The sequence below is a fragment of the Triturus cristatus genome, chromosome 10 (genome assembly GCF_964204655.1).
Source record: "Triturus cristatus chromosome 10, aTriCri1.1, whole genome shotgun sequence".
NCBI classification, from domain to species: Eukaryota; Metazoa; Chordata; class Amphibia; order Caudata; family Salamandridae; genus Triturus; species Triturus cristatus.
The window spans coordinates 134,413,814-134,438,873 of NC_140593.1; the positions used below are offsets into that span (position 1 = coordinate 134,413,814).

The 25,060-nt window shown below is 45.2% G+C and overlaps 1 protein-coding gene across 1 annotated transcript in view; it reads left to right on the plus strand.

Moving 5' to 3' along the window:
- SH3BP5 (SH3 domain binding protein 5) overlaps nt 1-25,060 on the plus strand; it is a 225,354-nt gene that overhangs the window by 153,701 nt on the left and 46,593 nt on the right. Inside the window, exon 4 of the mRNA XM_085630638.1 lies at nt 4,997-5,161. Coding sequence (XP_085486764.1) covers nt 4,997-5,161 — 165 coding nt within the window. The remainder of the gene's footprint in view (nt 1-4,996; nt 5,162-25,060) is intronic.

Sequence of the window (25,060 nt, forward strand, 5' to 3'; positions counted from 1 at the left end):
TGTAACCTGCAGGTCACAGACTTTAATCATAGCCTCAACTCTCAGTGGGCGAATGCACCTACTGTAGAGATACGTGCATAACCATCAAGCCCCCGGTTCTGATCTCAAAGAGAAAGCTTTGTGCAACATATTAGTCACAAGTTCTAATCCTAGTGAGATAGAGCAGAAGGTTAGTGCACTTACAGCAGAGATCTGCTTGTAAAGTGTGTGCCAAAGGTTCCTCTTCTAGTAAGATGGCTCCCTCCCTCCAATGCATCGACAGTGTGCAACATTCTCTAGCCAGTGATTAAAACGCAAGCATCTCACAATTTTTAGGTGAATATGCGCCAATGTAAAGAATTAAGTGCCGGTCCCGAGCACTGGCAAACACCGGTAGAATTTAACCTCTGCCAAAGACCAGCGTGGATGGTTTTTCGTAACTGTCCAGTCAGCTCCATTCCACGGTGCTGTCAATGGTGCTGCTACTGGAACATCAACGGGCCTCACCCACCAGGGATGCTGGCTGCCGGTCCCCAGCTAGGAGAGCCAGGACATAGGGCGTTAATTCATTGCAGTGAGCTCAATCTTATTACAAACCAAGACAATCCCAAGTTTATTTGTGGGTCCACCTGAGCTGTTCTAAGGGGAAATGTCAGGTCTGTTAATTGATTTCTGGTGTGTATTTTGCTCTACGAACCTTGATTATGGGAGACTAAAGAAACCAAGCTTCACCCTTCTCTTGTAACACTCCAATATTAAGGCCTGCAACGTGAGGACTGCCCAGCCCCAGGTATCAATACCAATACCGTAAGGTGTGTATTTACTTGGTGTCAGATCTCACTCTCAGATCTCAGATTGGAGTTTTTCTCTTAATTTACTCATTTTCCCCCATTCCGAGGACCGCAGACCAGGATTTCACACAATGTGCCTGCACAGTTTGACACGCGTTTTATTGGACGACGCTCGTGTGGCAAAACCACGGAGTGCACAATTAGTGACCGACAGCGTCGGACAGGGACAAAAAATAGGCCCAGGCAACGGAATAAAAGTGACTCCCCTTAATGAACCAAATAGCTCAAAGTGTCCCATCGTTGCGAATCAGGACAGTTTTCAACTTGTAAAGACATATTGTAAGTACATTTAGCAAGGTATAGGAGACAACATGCATTTGTTTTTGCTGCAGGCAATGCTTGTGGTGATATCAGGGAAAGCAACAATAACAAGCATTGTGATAGCCAATAGGTCTCGCTTTTGGGACCTTATGAGTATTTAGTTATGCAGCACAATATCCTTGGTGCAACAACATCAACTGTTGCATGGCTAAACACTTATAAGGTCCCAAAAGCGAGAGCTATTGGCTATGCCAATGCTTATTTTCTTTAGTTGTATATAGCGCGATCTCTCCTCGAAGGTATTGGAGCGCTTTACATGAATGAGCACCAGTTACATTACACAAGAACACATTCCTTTTTGTGTTTTTTAGGCACGATGAGATTAAATGATTTGCCCAGACTCACATAACGTTGAGCCTGCTCCTAAAAACACGTGTAAAATGTTGCTCTCCTCTATGAATACCTTAAAATGTGTGAAAAGAAGTGACTCCTTCCAACACCCCTCTGGCATCCTAGCCGAATCAAGGGTGACTTGCAGACAAAACTGACAGCTAATTCAAACATGAAAGGTGTGATTGCAGCCACTGGTACTCGAACACTTGTGATCTCCCTCGCCTTCCTCGCGCTAAAACAACTCGGACAATGTGTGAACCAGCATCGGCTAGTAATGAATAATTGCCAAGGATGCCACAACAGCGGATTCTAAAGGTAAACACATTTTGTCACCAGCCCCCAGGTACAGCTCTGTCTCTGAGGAAGCAACATTTCACCACTGCTGCCTGCCTACCTATTGTTTCAGCAGCCTAGTAACGATGGGTGACGGTGGCCCGGTGAGGCTTTCGGAGTTTGGGAGATAAAGGAATCCCAACCTTTCGCCACTCTTCATAGGGTGAGGTGGGGTCTGTGACGCTTACAGATACCACCCCATCCTATCACGAACAGGTAGAGTGGGGAGCCATTAATAAGTGCCATGCAGCCACTCCTCGAGCTGATGCTCATGCCGCCCGGAGTCGCTGCAAAAAGTGACACTACTGTGGGCCATGTAGGGGTGGTAATCAAAGCCCCCAGATAATTGAAATTCTGGGGCTGAAGTGATTTGAGCCATTTGCACTTGCGCATGGCTTGCCTGACGAGGCAGTGGCCTTGGTTCGGGAGGAAAGTTGCTTTATTTGTAGCTCTTTCGTCCGTTTATTAAATTTATGCTAAAACAACAGTTTAAACACAGAGCAGAAATGCGACAAAAGGATCAGGGAAATGCATGTTCACAGGCACCCTTAGCAAAGCCAGCGGCATAGTTATTTTTGTTGCGAGAGCACAGCTTCTCTTATATGGTGATCACTAATGGGTCTTTGTAGCGCGGACCACAAACCGGAGGGAAAAGCTCTGGCAATACGTCAGCCGGTGAAACGGTGCTGGTTTATTGAACGATGTGCTGCATTGATGCTGTGTGGTGCTTCAAGAGAGAGGCAGCCTCCGAAATCTAACTTCTTAACAAGCCAAGACAATCAGAAGAATCCGAAGAAGTGGCGGACAATCACAAGACGTGCAAGCTTGTCCAAGTACTTAGGGGGTCAGTGATCTGCACACAGAGCTCTTTAACAATAATTGGCATAATCCATCCCTGTAGCAGACATACGTGGACATGCACTCTTTCCTTAAGTCTTGAAGAAGCATTCTCTTTCAATTTGATGCATGTTTCACTTGTGGGTGTTGTTGTCAGCCTCCGGATGAGAAATCATGGATTATAATGATGACTTCATACTTTTGACCGCAGCTTGTGATCTTGAACAATTAGCTTCATTTCTGTGTGCCTCTTTTCCATTGCCTGCACTAGCAAGGAGGAGTGGGAGGGGCTGCAATGCCGCCTGCCTTCTACAAACAAGACTTTAGCAAGCCAATTCCCCTTAAAAAAAATAAAAAAAGCCGAAAAACTAACAAATTTCCTATCAGACAAGCATTGGCTGCGCAGCCATGAAAGTGACGCGGCCGCGAAAGTGAAAGTGATCGCGATCGCGGGCTGTAAGGGTGTCTGCGAGCGATGCACTTAATGACCCATGACGGAGGAAAGCCAGATGGCAGCTGCGCATGTGCATGCTCGCATAACCGCAAGCTTGAGGCCAGCAAAAGCGTGTGGTAGCACTTTGAAAACCCACTTACTAAATGTCTCACAGTGCAACGCATGCGCTGGCTCAGGTGAGACCTAAAAACCAAACAGCTGGCCCTAAAACCGGCCCACAAACTTCTAAAAAACCGACCCACACACGGATCGGTCAGACCAGCCCATCGGGCACTTCCTTATTGCCCTACAAGCGAGTGCGACCCTGGTGCCTGAGCTGTAATCCCATCTGCGCCCAGTTTAAGATTTGCACGCAACATGAGATTTGCGCAGCCCTCAGCACCAGGGCCTTAGATTCAGTTTACTCGTGATTTGTTGATCCCAATATCTTTGCTAGAGCTACTCACCTAACCTGCTGCTGCCCTCCAGACATTGGTAAACAAGTCACTTGAACTCCTCGGGTCCTCTGTAGTTTTACGCACTGTATCCCTTTCCCAATGAAATTGTCCTCTTTATTTGTTTCTGGGGTTCCCTTGGCCTGGCTCTAAATATCCCACCCTGCCCCGTGCTGTAGTTATTCATGTAAATGATGCCAGTGCTTAATTTATCCCCCAAAAAATGTGCCAGGGATTTCGTCAGCAGGCCACTGCAGCTAGCACCACACATTGCCACTGCCAGCACTGCCAGTGACAGTAACAACACAACTACTAACCATCACACTCCTACAAGTGTGACAATTCTGACTATTTCTGGCCCCCAAAGGTATAAGAATGACTTGGGTGGCAGGTAATAGTAATTTTTAATGTATATTGAATTAATAAGTAACTGTTGTTGAGGTGCTCACTAAATTAGCCAGACACCGCCACCTTGTGACACACTGTCACAAGCGCCGGTGTTGGTAACTAAGTGCGGTGCAAGCAACGAAAACCACTGGCTAAAATTAAGCACTGGAGGATGTTCTTAAGTTCATGGAGATGATGTACTGTCAATAGCGCTTTTTTGTTCAAAGAATGCACACACCTGTGTATATTGATAATGATACAGGTACTTATGGTAGATAGTAGTAACTCACCGGCGTCTCAAAGCAGTACATGAGATGTGACTATTGCTGGCTCTGATTTGCTCTGTGTGTCAAAAAGGAGCTCCTTGAGTTGTTTCTGGTAATTATTTTAGAATCGGTGGCACAGAAAGAGTACCACGGTCCCTAATACAATCAGGGCTGGCTTTACGACAGTGCGACCAGTTCGGCCACACTGGGTGCAAATGATTGTCGCACCGGGTGCCACCAGTGCTAATACCCGCTCTGAATGTAAGCAATGTCAACGGGCCTCACAGCTCCCTTCCCTGGTTCTGTTGTAAAAGACAGCCATAATTGAAGTGCAGTGAGCCCCTCAAACAACTAGGTCCCTGTGCCACTGCACCTGCTTCAGTTTTGATAGCGGAGGTCCTGCCAGATTGCTCGGTGAGTGATGCAGTGAGAGAGAACGAAAGGCAAAGTGAGCTCTACATAAAGGCAAAGCTGTGTCCGCCTAGTTGTACAATGTCCCCAGCAACTGGTGCATTCACCCCTCCGCTAGCTACCACACGGTCTTTCTTTTTGTCTTGTGGACAGCACTGTGGCCATCAAAGCCCGCTTTAAGATACTCCACTTATGAAAAGCAAATGAATGATTTCAGATAAGTGCTTTGTAATGACATTCTTATAATTTTCTTTGTAAGATGCAGGTATTGCCTTTTAACAGAAAATGAACTAGAATGGAGATTTTCCATTTGTCCCCCATTCATTTTCCCTTTTTCCCCCCGTTATTTTAATATATATTTAAGCACTAAGATTGTATTTTGATCTCTAGGCGCAGCTTGAAGCCCAGAAGGCCACCCAGGATTTCCAGCGGGCAACTGAAGTGTTGCGGGCAGCCAAGGAGACCATATCGCTAGCAGAGCAGCGGTTGCTGGAAGACGACAACCGCCAATTCGACTCCGCTTGGCAAGAGATGCTGAACCACGCCACTCAACGGGTAAGGGCCAGGCAGCCATATGTGCGAGTGAGCGTGTGAAAGAGTTGAGTGACACAGCATGGCAGCCATCTTGATAGTATATATAGACAATAAAGTTGTACTTAATTTCCAGAGGCCGTTGCATTGCGTCATGAAGTGTGGTAGCCATTATTAGGAGCAGTGTTTCCTAAACATTTAGCATGGCGGGTTGCTGTTATTGGCTGCATTATAAAATAATATGGCTTTGCAAAGACATTTGTAATGGCCACAAAGCATTGGCAAAGACAGAACTATTGGCTATGCGCGCGCATTGCGATCACCTTTAGGAGCTAATCTGCAAAAGTGATATAGGGGACTACAAGGTGCCTTTATGACATGAGGTTACATGGAGAGGCTTGTTCTGTAGAACAGATGGTTTGAGGGGGACTTGAATTGTTATACTGTGGACTGAAAGTAGATTCAGTGTTTAGGGGCCTAGATTTCTGGGCTCCAGAGGGTCTCTTGCAGTGTCCCACATGCCTGAATGTTTGTCGGAGGATCAACGCGTGTTTGTGCGCTGGGAAGGTGGCCGTTTTGCAGCTGGGTAGGGTAGCAATGTTCTCGCATGTCATTTGTTGATAAGGGAAACAGACAGACGTAAAATTCTTTCACCTGAGCACGAGTGGTCTTATCCAACTTCGTCCGTCATTTTGTCTCATGTCGGTGGTCCCCCCGTCCGCATCCTCCCACCTCCCGTACACCTTTTCCAACCCGTCTCTTTATCTGTGAGATCAAACATTCACCAGCACACACGCTTTTCTCGTTCGAACTCGGAAAAACTGCAGCCATCTCCTCGCACTTCTTTCTCTCCTATGCCCCGCGGCCCCAGTGTTCATTTTTATTATCTTGATAACTTTGGTTTCCAGGGAAACCTGTTACCAAGGCAACCGTGCGCAGCATTAGTGCTGCCTGCGCTCGAGTCTCCCAATGCAGTTGCGCGTTTTTCCGGTCAGCGCGAGGCGCTGCTCGTTACCCGGATGCTGCAGCTGCCCGGGGCTCAGAATGGTCCAGCCGGGCCTTCAGTGCCTCGCATCTTTACAAACACAGTTTAGGCTCTTTGGATAAGATGGTGGGATACGTCATGGCGCGGATGCAACACATAACTAACCCAGCTCTATAGCAGCGTAACTTTGTTGTCTCCTGGTGAAGAAGGAACAGTTTCTTAGGGGCAGTGGAAAGGAAGGACCGAGTTTAGATAGGATTTCAATGAGAGCTGATATTACCGTGAGTAGGCCACGAAATTATAGGTTGGAATGGCTTTTCAGGACTTGGAGACCTGCACCACGAGAACCAACAATCTGCCATGGACTGACAATAGGCCTGTGTGTCCAAATAAAAGTGCCCTATTAGTGAATTAGCTATCTAAAGAAAGTGGTCCATGTTTGCAAATTGGAGCAGATTTGAACTTGTAAAGACAAGCTATATATAAGGGTATTTACATGGCATAGAAGACTGTATAGATGTGAGGTTGCTGAAGGGAATGTTTGTTTTAATATCTGGTCCGGCAGACCATAAAACTGGCCCATGAACAGCCAAAAAACAGCCACACACTGACCTGCCACACCAGCCAGCCGCCAATGCCTGGTTGCCCTGTAGACCAATCAGACCCTTCAAACTAACCAGCACTTGTGAAGCTCAGCGTACACTTCCAAGGCATTGCTTGATTTGTGCCGGTGTTTGCTGGTGCTTGGCACCTGCACCTTTTTCTAAACACCGGCACATATTTATACACCACAATCTGGTGCTGGTTTTTTTAACAGAATTTTTCAGTGACAATTTAATATGTTTTTTAAAAACTAGCATGGAGGTACTGCTGTCACTGGTATTTAGCAGCAGAAATGTGTGCGCTGCCTGCTGCAGTGGACTCCCGAGAAATACTTTGGGCCCTGGCACTTAACTTTTTACAAGTTAGCCACTGCGCCACTATGATCGTTTGGTGCCCGTGGTCTGCTTATATTTAGGTTTTTAGAAGTTTTCAGCAGTGCCTCACTGCTGCAGTAGAGTGCTGGACGCAACGGAATCAGATGTTTAGATAATCATTCAGAAACAAGTGGAGTCCAGTCAGGTACGAGAGGGATCCCCAGTGGGGTGTGTTTCAGTTGCAGGATCAGCACTTCAGTCAAATGATTGGCTGAACAGCTCTGTCTTGAGGTGTTTCTTGGAGCACACGTGGATAGCTTCTGCCTGTTGATATCAGAAAAGGTAGAGTCTATTTATAAGGCATGAGTAATTAGATACTTTTAAAAAATCCAGCATTTATGGCAGTTCTGGTGGTGACCACGATGGGTCAGTGAAGGACTCTCATCCACATAGATTATGTGGCATGCTTATCATGGAGCACTTTATGCGGAATGACAATGCATCTGGGTGGGCTCAACCTGTGACAAGGAGCACTTGATTGTGTAGATATGAGGTATTTTCTGAAAGTATTTCATTAAAGTTACCTAGTCTGCTACCCTATTAAAAGCTTTATAGGTTGAGCCTGGGCAGCGCATGTGCTGCTCTGCGAAGCATGTTGTATTCACGTATGGGATTGAAGCGCCGCCCACTTTCCGCCCATTTTTTCATTGGCTTCTGTCATTGTCCTCTGTAAACTGTGGCTTTTCATTGGTCAATAGGCTTAGTAGTCCCTCCTCAGTACCGCCTTGTCTTATTTTGTAACCTCCCATGAGGACACCCCCTGTTACGTGTGTTGCTACTCAGTAGGCTTCAATTACAGCCTCCAGGCACTATTTTCTCAAATAGCTTTGTCCTGCTGTTGCAGTCAGGACACTCTCTCTCCTAACCCTTTTTAGGTCTCGCCTGAGCCAGCGCATGCACTGCTCTGGCAAGACTTTTAGTAAGTGGTCTTCAAAAAGCCAACCACAGCTTTTTGTGTGGCCTAGAGTGTGCGGTTATGCGCACAGTTACGAGCACAGGCGCCATCTGGCTTTCCTGTCTCGTCATGGCTCATTAAGTGCATCGCTCGCGGGCAACCTTACAGCCCCCCGATCGCGATCACTTTTACTTTCGCGGCCGCGTCACTTTCACGGCCGCGCGGCCAATGCTTGTTTTTATTTCCTTTTAGAGCGCTCGCGCCTCCTCGCTCGTACCTGTGCCTGTCATTGCTTCTGTCCTTCCGGCGCCTATCACTCCGTCTGAGCGCACTCGCTGAGAGTAATGGGCATCCGCTTTTAAGCAATGCTTGTTTTATTTGCCGATTGCTTTGGTGTTAAAATAAAAAAAGAACATTGTCATTGTATATGTGGCAACATGCTCCATAATTTGTATTTTCTTGTCCCATAATTTTGCCATTCATGCCACACAATATGTTTTTTAAATGCCGCAAACTTTGTGTGGGGCCCTTATCACACTTTTGGGCACACTCAAAAGGGGGATGTTACGGAGACAAGTTACCATCCCCAAACTAATTTCTGGACGTGGTCGCCTATCGCCACCTGCAGGCCAAAACTATAATTTGTGTGCTGTAATCATATGTAATCGCCACAAGAAAGATCTGAATGGCGTCTGTTGATAGGGTTGAACGTGTGATTTTAAGGAGTTCTGCCTACAAAAGGTATTCCCTGTTCTTGTTTCCAAACATCCTCTCTTCATTCTTCCCTGGTTTATGTCACCCTTCCATGTTCCATTCCTTTGTTCCTTCTCACATGTTCGCTCCCTCGCTTTCTAACACTCTTCTCCGTCGCCACCGCGTTTCTTAATTTCCAGCCTGTCGTTCCCCTTTCTCATTTTCTATCCTGCTCTCTCAGTCACCATCTCTCTTCCCCTTTAGACCTGCCATCCTATCTTCTCTGTTTCATCCCTTTCTTTCTCGGGGTATCTCTTCTTTTTCTTTGATGCTCTCCCGAACTATTTTCTGTCCCTGTCGACCCAAGCTACCGCTCTTTCACACACTCGCATGAAGCGCCTTTTCTCACCCTCTCCTGCTCCCTTGACATCTCTTTCCCTCCCCTCTTAGACCCCTTGTTCTCGCTGGTCTTTTTCATTCCAGACTCTCTTCCCTTGCTCTCAGGCTCTCCCGACTTTTCCTCCCCTCACTCTCCCAGAATCTCCGCTCCATAAGTGAATGAGCCAGGACATCGTATATGGTCTCACTAGCTCCTCCTTTTCTCATTGCTTTCCCTATCTTCTCAACCTCAGCTCTCTTCATACTTTGCCCCGTCTCCTCCTTTTGTCTTTTTCATTCCAGTTTCCTGCCACTCTGTCCCCCTTTACATCTCCTGCTCATCACTCTTCTGAACCCTTCTTCTCCCTGGTCCTGTTTCTACTTTGTGCTTTCTTTGCCCCCTTTTCTCCCTCACTTCACCATCTTCTCGGACCCTCATCTTCTCCTCTTTCCCTTTCCTATTTTTAGATCTGCATTGTCCTTTTCCATCACTCACTCCCTTACATTGTCACCTACCTCTCTCCCACTTTACATGTCTACCCTCTTCTGACTGCTCCTTTCGTCACACCTTTCTTCCCCTTTATAGCCCATCTCTTTATCCCGTCCGTCTTTCATATTCTGCCATATTTTTTCTTTTTTACATTACCTTCCTGTGCTCCCGTCATTCTCCCTTCATAAATTCCTTATTGTCTTGCACACTCTCCAGCCCTCTCTGCCCTTACCAATCCCACCTCTCTCATCTCTTTTCGCACCTCGCCATGATACTTCTCTCCCACCTACTCCATCTTCAATGACTTCACTTCATTTCAAGAACCTTTGATGTTCCTAAACACGCCTTGTCCTCAGCCCACTCCCTCCCCCAACCCCCCTCGCTCTCTCTCAACACACTCTTACTTCACTTCCTGACACTCTCTCCCTCCTGCTCCTTCTCGCCTTCCTCTGACTCTCCATCTGTCTTGTTCTCTGCCTGCCCCGCCCTCTCTTCAACAGTCAAAGCCTTCTCTTTCTCCCCCCTGTCTCGCTCTTGAACCCCCACCCCACCAGCCCTTCTCACTCACACAGATATCTAAGCCTCAGAAATCCATTCCTGGGGAACCTTGGTAAATTGTAATTGCATTTATATAACTCTTACTAGCCCTGACGAGGTGCTGAAGCGCTTTCCCTGGGCCACATGCTGCTACCGAACCCACGGTTAGTGGCTAGTCATGTTATTGGTTATTGGGGTTAGTTTAGTGACTCAAGCAACTATTCCATGAATTCACTAGAATTTCCTTGGGGTAGATGAAATAAATAGCAGTTGGGTGTTAACATTAGTGTGGTGGGGGAGTTGTAGAGGTATGTGAGTTGATGTAGATGTTTATTGGGATTCTTCATGCTGATGTTTGGTGGGATTAAAAAAATTCAGATGACTGCAGATATGCTGAACCTTTTCCATGTTACAAGCAATAGGCAGTTCTCGGGCACAGCCTCTTGTCCTAGCCTCATCGCAGCCCTGGGCCCTTTGTGCAGCAAACCACTCACTGGTGTTGTTTGAAGACCTAAACCTTTCCATCAAATAGAAAACAAGCATTGGCATAGCCAATAGGTCTTGCCTTTGGGACATTATAAGTGTTTAGCCATGCAACAGGTGATATTGTGCTGCATAACTAAATACTTATAAGGTCCCAAAAGCGAGACCTATTGGCTATGCCAATGCTTGTTTTATCTTTATATCACGGACGCCAAACGCATTTGCAATGCAATAGGTCTAGCATTTGCGAGAGTTTAAGCTATGCCATTGTAAATGACAATGCCTTTTATTTATCTGTTTTAAAAACAACACATAAATAAAAGGCATTGTTGTTTACAATGCCAATAGCTCATAAATGCGTAAATGCGAGACCTATTGAATTGCAAATGCATGTTCTAGAGAGTCCCCAGGTAAGATAAAAAATGTAAGAGACAGGGCAGGGAGGTGATTATTAATTACTCTAGAGCACCAGAGCTCATAAGCTGGCTTCCACAGAATGGCCTGTTCAGGACAGAAAGGCATCTTGTGTGGCATGGATTGGACCCCTGAGCTCCTTTTGACTGCCATGGAACTGAGGGTCAAAGAAGTTTCCAACCTCTAGGCAGGTAGTTTGCAGTATGTACCTTGGGTATATGAAAATGCCACATGGCACAGAGTCCAGAATTGACTATTTTGTGATACATGCTTGTTTATTTTCTACCTAAATAGGCGAAAGCTCAATTTGACTTCATACAACGATCCTCCTGCCGTAGACTTACGATTAGATGTGCCAGGTGACAACCTGGAGAATGGATATGACACAAACTTGCATCCTTGAGGAATAAAAGAAATGACTTGGCTATTTACAAGAATGCCTAGACTTGAATGAGAACTCTGTATCCTTCACACAAACTTTAAGGGCAGCAGGGAAGTCTTATGTTCGAGGTATTATGATAAGGTACACCACATTAGCACATAAGGTGACACAAGAACAGAAATTGGAGTTAGAAGCGGAGATACAGGTTAACCAAGGCTTATCAAGGATCCCCGATAAAGGTCAACGTTAAAGCATTTACTTTGAAAAATAATTAATTAAATGAAATACTCCTGCTACAAGCTGAAGTGACTCTCCATAGTATCAGAGGGTACCATTATGAATACGGCAAAAAGGTAGTCAAACTTGGGTTCTACAACAAGACACAAGGTCATCTATCCCAGCATTATATGATGATAATAACTCGCTGCTGACCTGCCAGAGGGTCACTGTCAAAGACTTTGCATCATTCTATTCTCACTTGTATACTTCAGAAGCTCCATCAGACAATGCTAAAGAGAGCTTTCATGGATATACTACCCACGCCATGTCTAGCAGATGAACTCAGAGAAGAGTTAAATGAGGGAATCACAGATGAGGAAATCTCAGGAGCAATTCAAACGATGCCATCAGAGAAGTATATGGGTGCGAATGGATTCCCAGTAGAATTTTACGAATACACAAATTGTTCATTCTTCTTCGAGGGAAGATGTTTAGAGAAACAATGGAAATGACTGGCATAAGTGCAGTTTTTAATATAGCCTTAGAGCCCACTACTACCTTTGGCTCGAGCCTTTAACCAGTGAGCGGGCCTTTAATGGACAGTAGAGCCTGCTACAGAGGGCTCTAAGGCTAGTAGAACATTCCGCCCCTAGAAGGCAGAATGTTCTAATTTGTAAAACAAAGGCCTCACGGAGTTCGAGGGGGTTGAAATCCCTTTGGGCTCCGTGAGGGCTTTGTTCACAGCTATTGCTGTAAACAAACATTGGAATGTTGATGCTCTGAGCTTCTACTGTCCATTGGAAGCCCAGAGCGCTCAACATTCCAATGTTGTAATAGAGCTTACATTTCCATTATACCTAGACCAGGGAAAGATCCTCTGTATTGCGGAAATCATAGGTCAATAGCCCTAAAAAATGTGGTCATTAAAATACTAATTAAAATCTTTGGGCCCAGATTGAAGAAAGGCATGTTGCTCTTGCTCACAGTACAAAGGAACCTAGGGGCATATCAACAAAAACCGGCGATAATTGTCTCTAAGCGCACTTAGCGCTAGGATAATTGTCGCCGGCTAGCGTGAATTTTTATCGCTGAGATAGCGTGCTATTAGCAACGCTTATCTCAGTAGCGATAAAAATCCTCACGCTAACAGGCTAACGTGAGATTATCGCTGGAAACCCAGCGATAATCACACGTTACCTTGTTGATAGGGACAGGCAAACTTAGCCATGATATCCTCCTTCCATAGGATATCATGGCTAAGTCTGAAAAATACCAGACGTAAAAAAGCAGCGTTAACCGCGGTTAGCGCTGCTTTTTTTGTCTCTAACAGGGTTAGCGACATTCTTGATAATAGGAGAAATGTCGCTTAGCGACATTTCTCCTATTATTTTACTCTGAAACGCCCCCTTTGCATCTCATTAGAGATGCAAGGGGAAGCGTAGAGTAAAAGGGTGCTAACATGCAAATTTGCGTGTTAGCACCCTGTTGTTGATAGGGCGCTAGTTTTATCTCTCCTTTTTTGGCTTTTAAAGCCAAAAAAGCAGAGATAAAGCCCTTGTTGATATGCCCCCAAGTTAGGTTCGTCCTTGGCGCTCTTTTCAAAATCACATGCATACTGGGTTGCATTTATTATGGTATTCATGACAGGATGAAGACCAAAAGGTAGTCCTCTTCCTCCATGTTGAAAAATATTTCATTAAGTGTGGATTGCCGATAGAAAGTTTTTTTTTGTTTTAGTAAATCTATTCTAATAATATGTGTGCTAAAAATTGTGCACAATTCTTTGCTAAAATGAGAATGCTACACTCAACAGAACGGTATTTTCCTGTGTTTGACTAACCTAGGCCCAAACCAGGCCTGACTTCCTCACTTGGATAATAAAAAAGCCATGATGTGTGTTTTCGTTTGTTTTTCTGACACCGCACGTAAACCCAAACCTGCGCTGGTGCTCTGTATTGACATGCTGTTCTAGAAGAACTACGGAGGAAAGCGTTTGGCAACATTCATGACTCTTCCTGTTTATGACACACAGGCTCGCGCATTTGTGAGACTTTCACTGTTTGTGTAACTAGATCTGCACTGTTGCCTCTGATAGCAGTAGGTCAGAGTGGAGTTCAGTGTGTTATTCGTAAAGGGGCTAGTGCTAGAATGGTGGCATTAGATAACATTGTATCATTCTATGTTGTAATTGTCAATTCATTGCTACATTTGCTCACCCTATGCTGACTGTGCGATTTCCATTGACTTCCATTGTAAATGTGCCTCTAAAATGACTCGTTTAGTGGTGAGCTAGTGTTTTTAACTCCTTAACTTTGAAGATTGAACCTTGTTGGTTTGTTCGTGATTAGGTCATCAAATATTTTTGCCTTAACTTCATGTCATTCGTTTGCTGCATTTGATTGAGTCTTATTAAAAATTCCATGTGCAAACTGATCAATTACTATTTTTACCTTCTGTAATGCTCTTGAATGTTTGTTAATAAACCCTCATAGTTTGCATTTTCATTCTTGAATCCTAGAGCTAAGTTTCTGAAATGCTATTTGATTTATTTGTGTCGGGGTGTCATTCAGGGACACATTGCCTCATCTAGTCTTGAGGTTCAACACCAGTCCCGATCCTGCTTAGGCACTTTACCTCTCTATCTTATCTGATTATCTGAGCTGGCCTCTTTCACGTCATGACCAGAATGGAATGTTGTGTAAACTCAGTCTCTGGCTCAGCTCTACAAGATTTGTTTTCGCACCCACTGGTGACAGGAGTGAACTTAGTTCGATGCACCAGCACTGACTGAAAGGCAGGTTATTGTAGCCCTGCAGAATCTCACCCAATACATAATTGATGTAGTGTCAATGATTTTAGGTCACTAACAGGGAGCAGTGGTGATCCAAATTATTGTTCATTAATGATTTACCCACTCAAGGGCACTAGAAACAGAATATGAATTTCAAGATACTTATTTTAAAAATACTTATTTTACAATGCCAGGATCAAGTGCATACAATATTCGTAACATTACAAAAGATAAAAAGCAGCAAAGCTTTTCAATAACAGCGAAAGCAGGGAAAAATTGTAACATCACAATCTGTAGCCCTTAACACCCTCACTGTGCTATCTCTAAGCTTGATGCTAGTGATAGCACACAAATAAAAATTAAGCCTGAGTTTCGGAGGTGGTGCGCATACCCGGACAACAGTGTTTGTTGTTGTTTGGAATAGCTTGATAGCTATTTTCAGCACAAGGCCAAGAGCTAGGAGATCGCCTGTGGGCGAGAATGCAAACCTGGTACCAGTTTGTGCCGGCAGAGTGGAATGATTCGCAGAGCCTCGGAGAGTCTTGCTGGAGGCTTCTTCAGTCGAGATGGAATCCGGTGCCTTGCTCATCTGGATCTGTCTGTGATCTGGGTACCGTTTTCCTGACAGGTGGTCAAGTGGCAGCCCTTTTATACTGTGCCTTATATAAGATGGAATTTTCAACGTTGCCTTAGGACTGTCTTGACAAAATCGTTCTACATCAGTGGATGTACTAATAAAGTAAAAATTTCAATATAACCCATTGTTTGGGTTATGGTTATATGACTTTGAAAAAGGCACTTTTGTACTTCGGCGTTTTTGTCTATGTCATTGAAGGGAGAATATGGCACATTTAGAAGTCAAAAGGATGTGACATATTTACACATCCTCAGAAAGACAAAGGCCGCCATGTTTTAGACCTAGGAGTTTAAAGACCACCATTTGCTAGCAGGCCTATGACAAAATGGAGTCTCAACCTGCACAAAATGGAGTCTCTATATACGTGTTCAAGAACCTAAAACTAAATTAAAGAAGCCTGAAAGCAATTAAATAAAATAGATAAATAATAGAATTATGTCTGAGAACAGTCCTAAGATTTATGACATTCCTGGAATAATTTTAAACTAAATAGTCACTAAATTATCACTGAATGTATTTTGATTGATCTTGCTTATCAGACATATTCATTATACATTTACAGAATAAAAGCAGATTCTAGACCCACGCATTTGATGAAATAGCAGTTCATCACTTGTTACATGTTTAATAACACTTCTTTAAACTGAAATGAAAAAGGGGCGTCTGCGCTGGAAGACATGATCATTATGGCAGGAACTGTAACCGAACTTAATTGACACGGCAAAAAGACAGACGGCCATTTTCAACAGTAACTGCTTCCTGAGAGACAGAATTCCTGTCCACAGAGGTACCCGGCAGGGGCGTCCTCTGTCTCCCCTGCTTTTCTATTAATGCTGGAACCACTGGCAATTGCAATTCAATGTTCATAGGAGATAACAGGTTCAGACACCCCGGCCGGCAATCTTAACTCATGCTGTACACTGATGATGTCTTGTTGATGCTAACTTCCGAAACGTCTGTATCAGGCCTGATGGAGAGAATCAAAAGTATTGCTCCATATTATGGCTGTAAGATGAATTGGACCAAGGGTGAAGCTATGCCGATGACACTGTATACTATGGCCAGTTCTCTATGGGCCCCCATTTAAATGGGTACAGAACAAGAGGAAATGCCAAGGTGTAACGATTAGTAGCAACATTCAGCGGATGATTGAAGTTACTATGGGTATCCTTGTCGAACACATGCGAATAGATTTTGAGAAGTGGAACAAGCTACAGTCTTCTATATGGGGATGGGTGTAAACCAGGTTACAGGCAAGAGCGGTGGGGTGGGTGGAAGTTGACATACGACGGGATAGGGAAAATAAATAAATAAAACCACTTACCTTGCGCTCGCTACATTGTCGAGTTGGTGATGCAGCATGCTCAAGGTAAGTGGTTTTTACTTATTTCATTTTCCCTATCCCGTCATATGTCGACTTCCCCCCCACTGCTCCTACCTGTACTGACCGCGATTGGTGCAAACAATAAAGATGGTAGTAGACCTCTGCCACCCCCATCCCTCCCCGATTTAATCACATGTTTGGTATGCTAGGGATCATAGACTCTCACACCCATCTTTAACAAATTGATTGTCTGATTAAAAATTACATTTTGCAGAACGTTTCGCCAAGACTGGCAATGGCAAGATCACATGCTGAAACTACATCCGTGGGTTTTCAACTACCTAAGGTAGAACTATATCATATCTCCCAAAATCTATCACAGTCGGCGTACCACTTTAAAACTGACCTGGAAAACCCACATTGGGTCTATGTTGGAAACCGAGCTACAGGGCAAAGTAGCAGGCTCACAGGTGACCTACGTGGGCCCAGAAATGGATAACTTTAGAGTCAATCCAATTTTGACAGGATCGGTAAAAATGTGTATTGCTGAATGCAAAATATTACAGAAAAGGGTTCTTGAATTTACAAGCGCCTCTTTGGATTAATTCAGAAACCGATATAAACGGATAAATGATTAACTGGATAATATTGGCAAGGAAAGGAATACTGACTGTTAGTCGTGGACTTTAAAATGATATGGCCAAACTCTTTCAGGCATGGAATTCCATATGGATTCTTCACAATATCTTCATTACCTACATCCCAAGAACTCGGGAAGCCAAACTGGACACGTTGACGACTAACTTGGGAAATGCATCTCTCCATTTGTACCTGGAACGATGGGGTGGTTATAAAATCTGAGCCCCCTGTGAAACACTAGTCAAAGTGGCATTCTCAAACCGCACTGCGGATCGACTCCAACACAGGTGTCAGCCCATATCCCAAACACATCCACCAAAGCAGAATGGTGTGACCTTCTACCCAACCATGATCCTAGACTTTGAGACGTGCGATTGAAACCGTTATTCTAAAGTATTTCACAACTCGCATTGTTCTCTATATAAGCTGATTCAGGAGGTGACATGGTGGAGGAGTGGTCGAGCAGAAGGTATATCGTCTGTTTCAGTGCCCGATTTTGAAAAATTCTTGGTTTTAGTTTGGTACCAATTGCAAGTCACGAGTAATCTGGAAATTAAACCATCGCTTGAACTTGCTTTACTCCATGATGCTTGTGGAATCCAAGGGGTTACATATCATGAGAAGTGTTAGCAGAGACTAAAGTGTGTCTTTTAAGAAAATGGCTGATTCATCTCAGCATACATGTTATGACAGGGTTGCATTATGATGGATTAGGCCAGATAGAAGTTACTTATCCTCAAATCAATATGTGATCACGTTTCTAGTGGTTTCATGGTTTAGCAGCCATGTGTAGTTATAAGTTCTCGATCTCAGACTAGGTTTCCCTTTAAATACTTAGAAGCTGTCATTGATGTATCATTCTGTGCATGACCTTTTTATAAACGAATTAAAAGAGTGATGAAACATACATAGTAGATGTGTATTTATGCAAGGAGTACATTTAACATGGGGGAATAGCGCATCAAGGACCCTTAATTTGCATTTGTGACACAGTCTATTGTTATGTTTGAAAAATCCTTAGTTTGCCGCAATATCAAGGCGTTTCAACCTTTTACATTATTTAAAGGTAATTCATAAGGATAGAAGAATTTAACCAGCACATCAAAGTTGAATAATGATGTCAAACTTACTTCAGTAATAGTAGAGGAAGAGTAACCATACAAACACAATATCCAGGGCATGGAGACTAACTCGCCAGTGTCAAGACAAAGAACAGGCAGAGAAATCAGGTTAGTCTGGAACCGCAGAGCAGACTGTCACTGCCCGAGAGGAAACCTTATAGCTGACACATGCTTAGAAGAAGAGAAAGGTGAGAACTGGATCTTAAGTTCTTCAGCGAGGGAATGCAAGCACCTGTGTCCTTAAAGACATAGCACCAGTGGCGGCTCCTCCGCTAAGGAGGAGGAGCGTTGCCCCACTGTTTTTCGTGTTAAAAAAGGAAAAATAAATTGAGAATAAATAAACGTTATCATTTTATTTTTTCCTGCTGGCGCAGCTTTGCAGGATGGGGCTGCTCTGCTCTCACAGCAGGGGGAGGAGTGGTGCGAACGCTCTGTAAAAGCGCATAAATGTTTGGCCGCCCATCTTGGGCGGCCAAACAGTCATGCGCACTTTGCATATTCTCCACCCAGGCTGCATTACAGCCTGGGTGGAGAAAATGCCCAGGCTCCCATTCCCTGGCTGAACACTGAAACACATTGCTTAGACTAATCTTAATGCTGCATTGCAGCGTTGTGATTGGCTTTGGGGAGCCTAGGTGCTTCCTGTTTCTGGCCTGATGCGAGAGATGACAGAGGAGAGACGCGGTGATAAGGTAAGTTGATTTTCTTTTTTTTTTACACCCCCAGCCCCGCCACCCACGATCTGTGCCAGCCACCACTGCATAGAGGGTTCTATAATGGAATCACACATGCGATTACCATGCATGCCTTTACAATGTGGCGGTTACAACAAGGTACCGTTACAACTCGTTACGTTTTTCACACATGCCTTTACAGCGAATATGCCTTTGCAACGCATGCCTTTACAATGGATTTTGCTGTCGAGGATGATTGGTAAAGACATATGTGTGGTAAAGGTTACGTGTGGTAACAGTACCCGCTTTGTAACTGCTGGCACCCGCCACAGCCGCTCCAACACCTCAAGCCCTGTACACCACCCCACCCTCTCCCCAGCCATGAAAACCATCCTACCCCCAGCCCAGAAACCTAAAACTGGCCTCCCACCCTAAAACACCCCCAAACCCATGCCGTGAGCCCTAAAACCCAGCCATCAGCCCTGAAATCTACCCTGTCTCCAGACCTGAAACCTAAAACTGGCCTCCCAGCCCTAAAAACACCCTAGCCCCCTGCCCTGAGCACTAAAACCTAGCCTAAAGACCTGAAAACTGCCTGACCCCAGCCCTGACCAGAAAACTCACACCTGCCCTGAGCCCTAAATCCTGGCTCTCCAGCACTGAAAATGACTCACCAAACTGCATCCCATTCCCTGACGTCCCGACCTTTTTTTTTTACCTCAGCCACCTCCAACACCCTGTCCATTTGCTCCAATTCTAGAGCGCAGACTACCTTTACCACGCATATGCCTTTACAAAGAAAATCATTGTAAAGGCATGCGTGGTAAGGCATACTCGTTGTTGAACTATGCGTGGTATAGGCTATGAGTGGTAAAAGTAGTCTCATTGTAAGACGCGCGTTGTAAATGTAAGGCGTGGTAACAGCCACGTTGTAATGGCTGTTTCCCAACACAGAGTAATGCGTGACATGCTTTACTGAGGACTCTCAGATATGTTAAAATATTTTGGAGAGACATTTAAGAACTATGAATTGTACTGATCAATGACTGTCATTGCAACACAATGCAAATGTTTATTGGATATATCAATAAGTAAATGCACTGAAAGGACACTATGGGCGTAATTATGATGTTTGGCGGACAAAGTAGCAGTCTGGTATCGCCCGACCAAAGGTAGGCAGTTCCAACCTCACAATTTGGATGAGACCACCCATAGGGCGGTCGAAAATATCCATTTTGCTATGACATCACTGCACCGTGTGGCAGGCACCTCATGGTGCCTGCAATATGGTGCAGGGATGTTTAGGAGGGCACCATAGGTGCCCCTCAGGCCCCATAGCGGTGTACCGCCATGAAAGGGCAGGCAGAAAGTGCCATCATAATCACGACGCTCGGCTCCAGTGTCATTAGGGGATTATGGTGCCCTCCGACTCACAGACGGGCTCCTTGACCCCTTCGGAAGTGCATCGTAATTCCCCCCACAAGTTTCACTCCCACCGCCATCATCCTAATACGGCGGTCGGACTGAAATCTACGATGTCGGGTGGAAAGCCTCCGGCCGCTGGTCGGAGGCTTTCCGCCTGACTTCGTAATTATGCCCTATGTGTGGCATTTTACAAAAACAAATGTGAATGCAAAGTTAGGTGGGTCTGAAATAAAAGGACAGTATATATATCTGTAAGTACTGTGATTCACCCATAAGACTGACAGCAAGATACCAACAGCAACTAAGTTCATCTTTGAAAGATGGCTGTGCTATTAACACAATGTCGCGTTTATCCTAATCGTAACCGACTGCTGCCTGATCAGCAAAAAAAGAGAAATAATCAAGGAACGGGTGGCATATGTGAAAGCTGACATGGAGGGCTTGCATATAATGAATGTCATTGCATTCTCTACTTGAAATCGTTTCTTATGGCAATGACTTCTACTCTAAATCAGCTGGATACAATAAATCCTGTTTATATCCAGTCTGTAGTCCACTCTCTTTAATGGTTTGAAGGGTGAGGCTGTTTTATTGCTATTTACCTCTCAGTGTTATGTGATCACTTAGTGTAAGCAAGAGCATTATCGACCCTGATCATTCATCAGCCAGGGTGCCTCCAGATGAAGGCACTTGCTGGAGAGATCTCCGCCCCCGGCGCATTGCTCTCTTGCAGAGAGAGTCTCTAAGGAGAGGATCGTCCTTGGGTGTTCAGTGAGTGCAAAGAGCAACCGTCGAACAGTTGGGTCAGAATCGACCAGGGTTCGACTGAGATGACAGCGCGGGTCTATCTACCCTCTGGTCTGGGGATCACATTGGATATTGGTGGTTCTCAGTGGATATTTGTATTAGACGTCATTCAAGTCTGGATTAGAAAGAGTAAAACGTTCTGCTCACACTGCGCTTGCTTCACCTGGATGCAGGCGGTTCTGGTCCATCTTGGGACGCTGACTAGTTTAGTAATGCTCCATATTTAGGATAGAGGGCTAGGGTCAACGATAGAATGGACCGTCTTCGACCCAAGGGTGGTCCTGAGACGGTTAGTTTTGATCCCTCGCTGGTCTCAGGTTGGGGATGTGTTTCACAACCTCAACCCCTATTACCCTGGCTGATGTCACCGTCTGTTACGGGGTTATTAGCGATACGTTGTCAGGTTCACCGGAACTACCCTACCCAGCAGCCTGTGCGGCGCAGTGCTCACGCGCTGACGTCACTTCCGACGCTCTGCGTCGTGTTCCGGCTTTACGCGCCGTGAAAAGAAGAACGGAGGAACCATGGCGCTGTCGGATATTCCTACTTTGGTTCCAGTCTTGCGGTGATTCGGAGGGTCAGTCGGAAGGAGGCGGAGGTCGGGTAAGGGTGCCGCTGCACCAGTCAAGTCTCTGGTATATTTAGAGTGTGGAGGCATTGGGTTCGGGGAAGCCGCTACGCTACAAACTGCATCGTGGGCGTACCGCTTCCCAGGGTATTTGTGTTGGGACAGGTGATACGAGAACGGTGTCAAACATTGGGGTGCCCCTCAAACCTGGAGAAAGCAGAAGTGCGTGTGAGAGCGAGAACATCGCCGTGAGGTAACGGCACTGTTCATTTTGAGAGAGAAGAGAGAGTGACTTAACTCGCCGTGAGGTGAACGGCTCTACTGTTGAATGAGAGAGAGAGAGCGTGAGAAACCCAGTGAAGTAACGGGGAGCACTGAGGGCCGAAGCCGGGTTGAGAACCGGCATCTGTAGTGCACAGAATCTATTTTGCCGAAACCGTGTTGAGAAACGGTGGAGTTCAAATCATATGGAGCTATGAATATCAATCCCTGTTGTTTCTGGTGCTGTTATAACGCTTACCTTGTTCACTGAGTAACAAAACTATAAGCTCCATACAAACCCCTGATACAAGACATTCACAGAGATTGGAATAGCATATGCCTTTTGAATTAAGTTCTTAATTCTTTTCTTTACAGGTAACGAAAGCTTTTCACAGGGTACATTCCCATGCTTTATGTAGTTATGTAGAAAGGAAGTATAGATAAAGTTAATGGTCTATGTTTATGTTTTACAGGTCTCCCTCCCCGCTGTTCCCATCCTTTCCTTCCCTCACTTGATCCGATCTATCTCTTGTGCTATAATAGCAATCAGAGAGGAAACGATCAAGAGGTGGAACCCTTTGTGCAACGAACCAACTCCGAGGTGGTCATCGGACTCTACTTGAAGCTATCGGAGCTGACAGAATATCCGACCCGTTACACTGTTACCTCCCAGTTGGTTCGGGGCTCAATGGCCACCCTAGATGAGATTTTAGCGGCATTACAATTAGTGCAGACCGAGGTAGCAGCCTCCCGAGCAGAAACAGCGGTGTTGCAGGACCGCGTAGACCGGATACAGCGTAATCCTTTTGATGCAGTGGGAAGCAGAACAGTTAGTGGAGGTAGTTGGGCAGGGGGAGCTACCACAACACCGTCCACTCCATTTACGGTGGAAATACCCACCCCAATTCCCTTAGCCGCTCCAGAACGGTTCCATGGGGACGAGAAGAAAGTGCAAGTATTTATGACACAAGTCATGCTCCATTTCACGTGTCGCCCCAAGGTATTCAGTACAAATCAGGCTAGAGTGGCCTTTCTAATCTCATATTTGGCAGGAGATGCAGCGCAATGGGCGGTCCCCTTGGTACGGAAGGATGATCCCTTATTATATGATTGGGATGGGTTTCGGGAGGAGTTTGAAGGTGTTTTTGACCATAGGGCTCAGACCTATTCTGTGGATAGAGAGTTGTTGGAGTTAAAGCAAGGGAATCGTGAATTATTGGTATATGTCAATGCGTTTCAGCGATTAGTAGCAGAGACGAATTGGCCTGAAGAAAAGCAAGCAGCGGTCTTTCACCACGGGTTGCGGGATGAGTTGAAGGATGTGATTGCTCAAATCGATCCACAACCGAGGTCCTGTGTAGACCTCATTAATTTAGCGAGACGTTTAGATAACCGTCTCATGGATAGAAAGGGAGACAGAAGAAAATACGATCGTCCTTTTGTGAGGAATGAAAGACCACGTTCACAGGGAGCTATGTCCGGCCCAGCGGTGGAACCTATGGAAATAGGCACCGTGAGAGCGGCCCTTACACAGGAAGAAAGGGAAACAAGGAGGAAGCAAGGCTTATGCATGTATTGTGGGAAGAAAGGGCATTACGTAAGAGAATGCATGGCTAAACCCAAGGTTAAGGAGAGCGGATTTTTACGGGCTCCTCCATTGACAGTAACTAAGACGGAAAACTAGCAGGCCCCGGGATTGGGGGAGGAAATTCCATGGGCCAATATGAAATACCTTCAGTGATAGGACAGAAAAAACATTTTTTTGTTAAAATTCAGATACATGTCAAAGGGAAACCAGTTGAAGCAACTGCCCTTTTGGATTCAGGCGCTACAGGTATCTTTATGGATGACGAAGTAGTACAGGAGTTGGGCATCTCTAGAGTAGCTAAGAAACAGTTGGAAACTGTGCTAACGGTGGATGGTAGGAATCTAGCTTCCGGACCCATAGGATTCTGTACCCCTTCCCTGAAGGTTGGATGTGGGGAACGACATAGTGAATGGTTGACATTTAATATCATCAAGACTCCTATGTATGGGTAATTTTGGGGTTACCGTGGTTAACCAAACATAACCCCACCATAAATTGGATAAATCACAGTTTAGTTTTCGCATCCCCGTTTTGTAAGCAATGTTGCGGGATGGAGAAGAAGCAGACGGAAGCTCCTCCTTCACAGGGGTATACCATCGCTACGGCGGCAGAAAAGGACATCAAATTACCAGATATATATCAAGAATATATAGATGTTTTTAATGAGACGCAGGCTGATAGGCTTCCTCCCCATCGCTCTTACGACTGCCAAATAGATCTGGTTCCGGGGGCAGTGGTCCCATGCGGGAGGATCTATGCTCTCTCGGAAGGAGAAAACGAGCATTTGCGAGATTATCTCGAGAAGTACCAAGCAAATGGGTTTATTAGACCATCAAAGTCCCCAGCAGCATCGCCCCTTTTCTTCATTCCCAAGGCTAACGGCGAGTTAAGAACTTGTATAGACTTTCGCGCCTTGAATAAAGTAACAATAAAAAATAGTTACCCGCTTCCTTTGATCTCCGTCCTGTTGGACCAAGTGAAAAAGGCAGTAATCTATACCAAACTGGATTTAAGGGGCGCTTACCACCTTGTCCGCATGAGACAGGGTGATGAGTGGAAAACGGCTTTTCGCACTCGATATGGGTTATTCGAGTATCGAGTGATGCCGTTTGGGCTGTGCAATGCACCTGCAGCATTCCAATTCTTTCTAAACGAAGTCTTGCGAGAATATTTGGATCGGTTTGCAATTGTCTACATAGATGACATCCTCATCTATTCAGACAACGACCAGGATCACCCACAACATGTAGGGAAAGTGTTAGAGGCCTTGAGAACCAATAATTTGTACTGTAAACTCAGTAAGTGTGAGTTCCATGCAGATCAGGTTGAGTTTCTGGGGGTAATGTTGTCAGCTCGAGGACAAACCATGGCGGAAAGAAAGGTTTCGGCAGTACAGAAGTGGCCAACCCCTACGAATGTAAAGGACGTGCAATCCTTTTTAGGATTTGCCAACTTTTATAGGCGGTTCATTTCTCAATTCTCAAATATAGTAGCCCCCATAACACAACTCCTCCGAAAAAAGGTTAAATTCAGTTGGACTCCAGAGGCACAACAGGCGTTCACTCAACTCAGAGAAGCGTTTACAACTGCGCCTGTGCTAGCCCACCCTGATCCTGACAGACCATACCTGGTAGA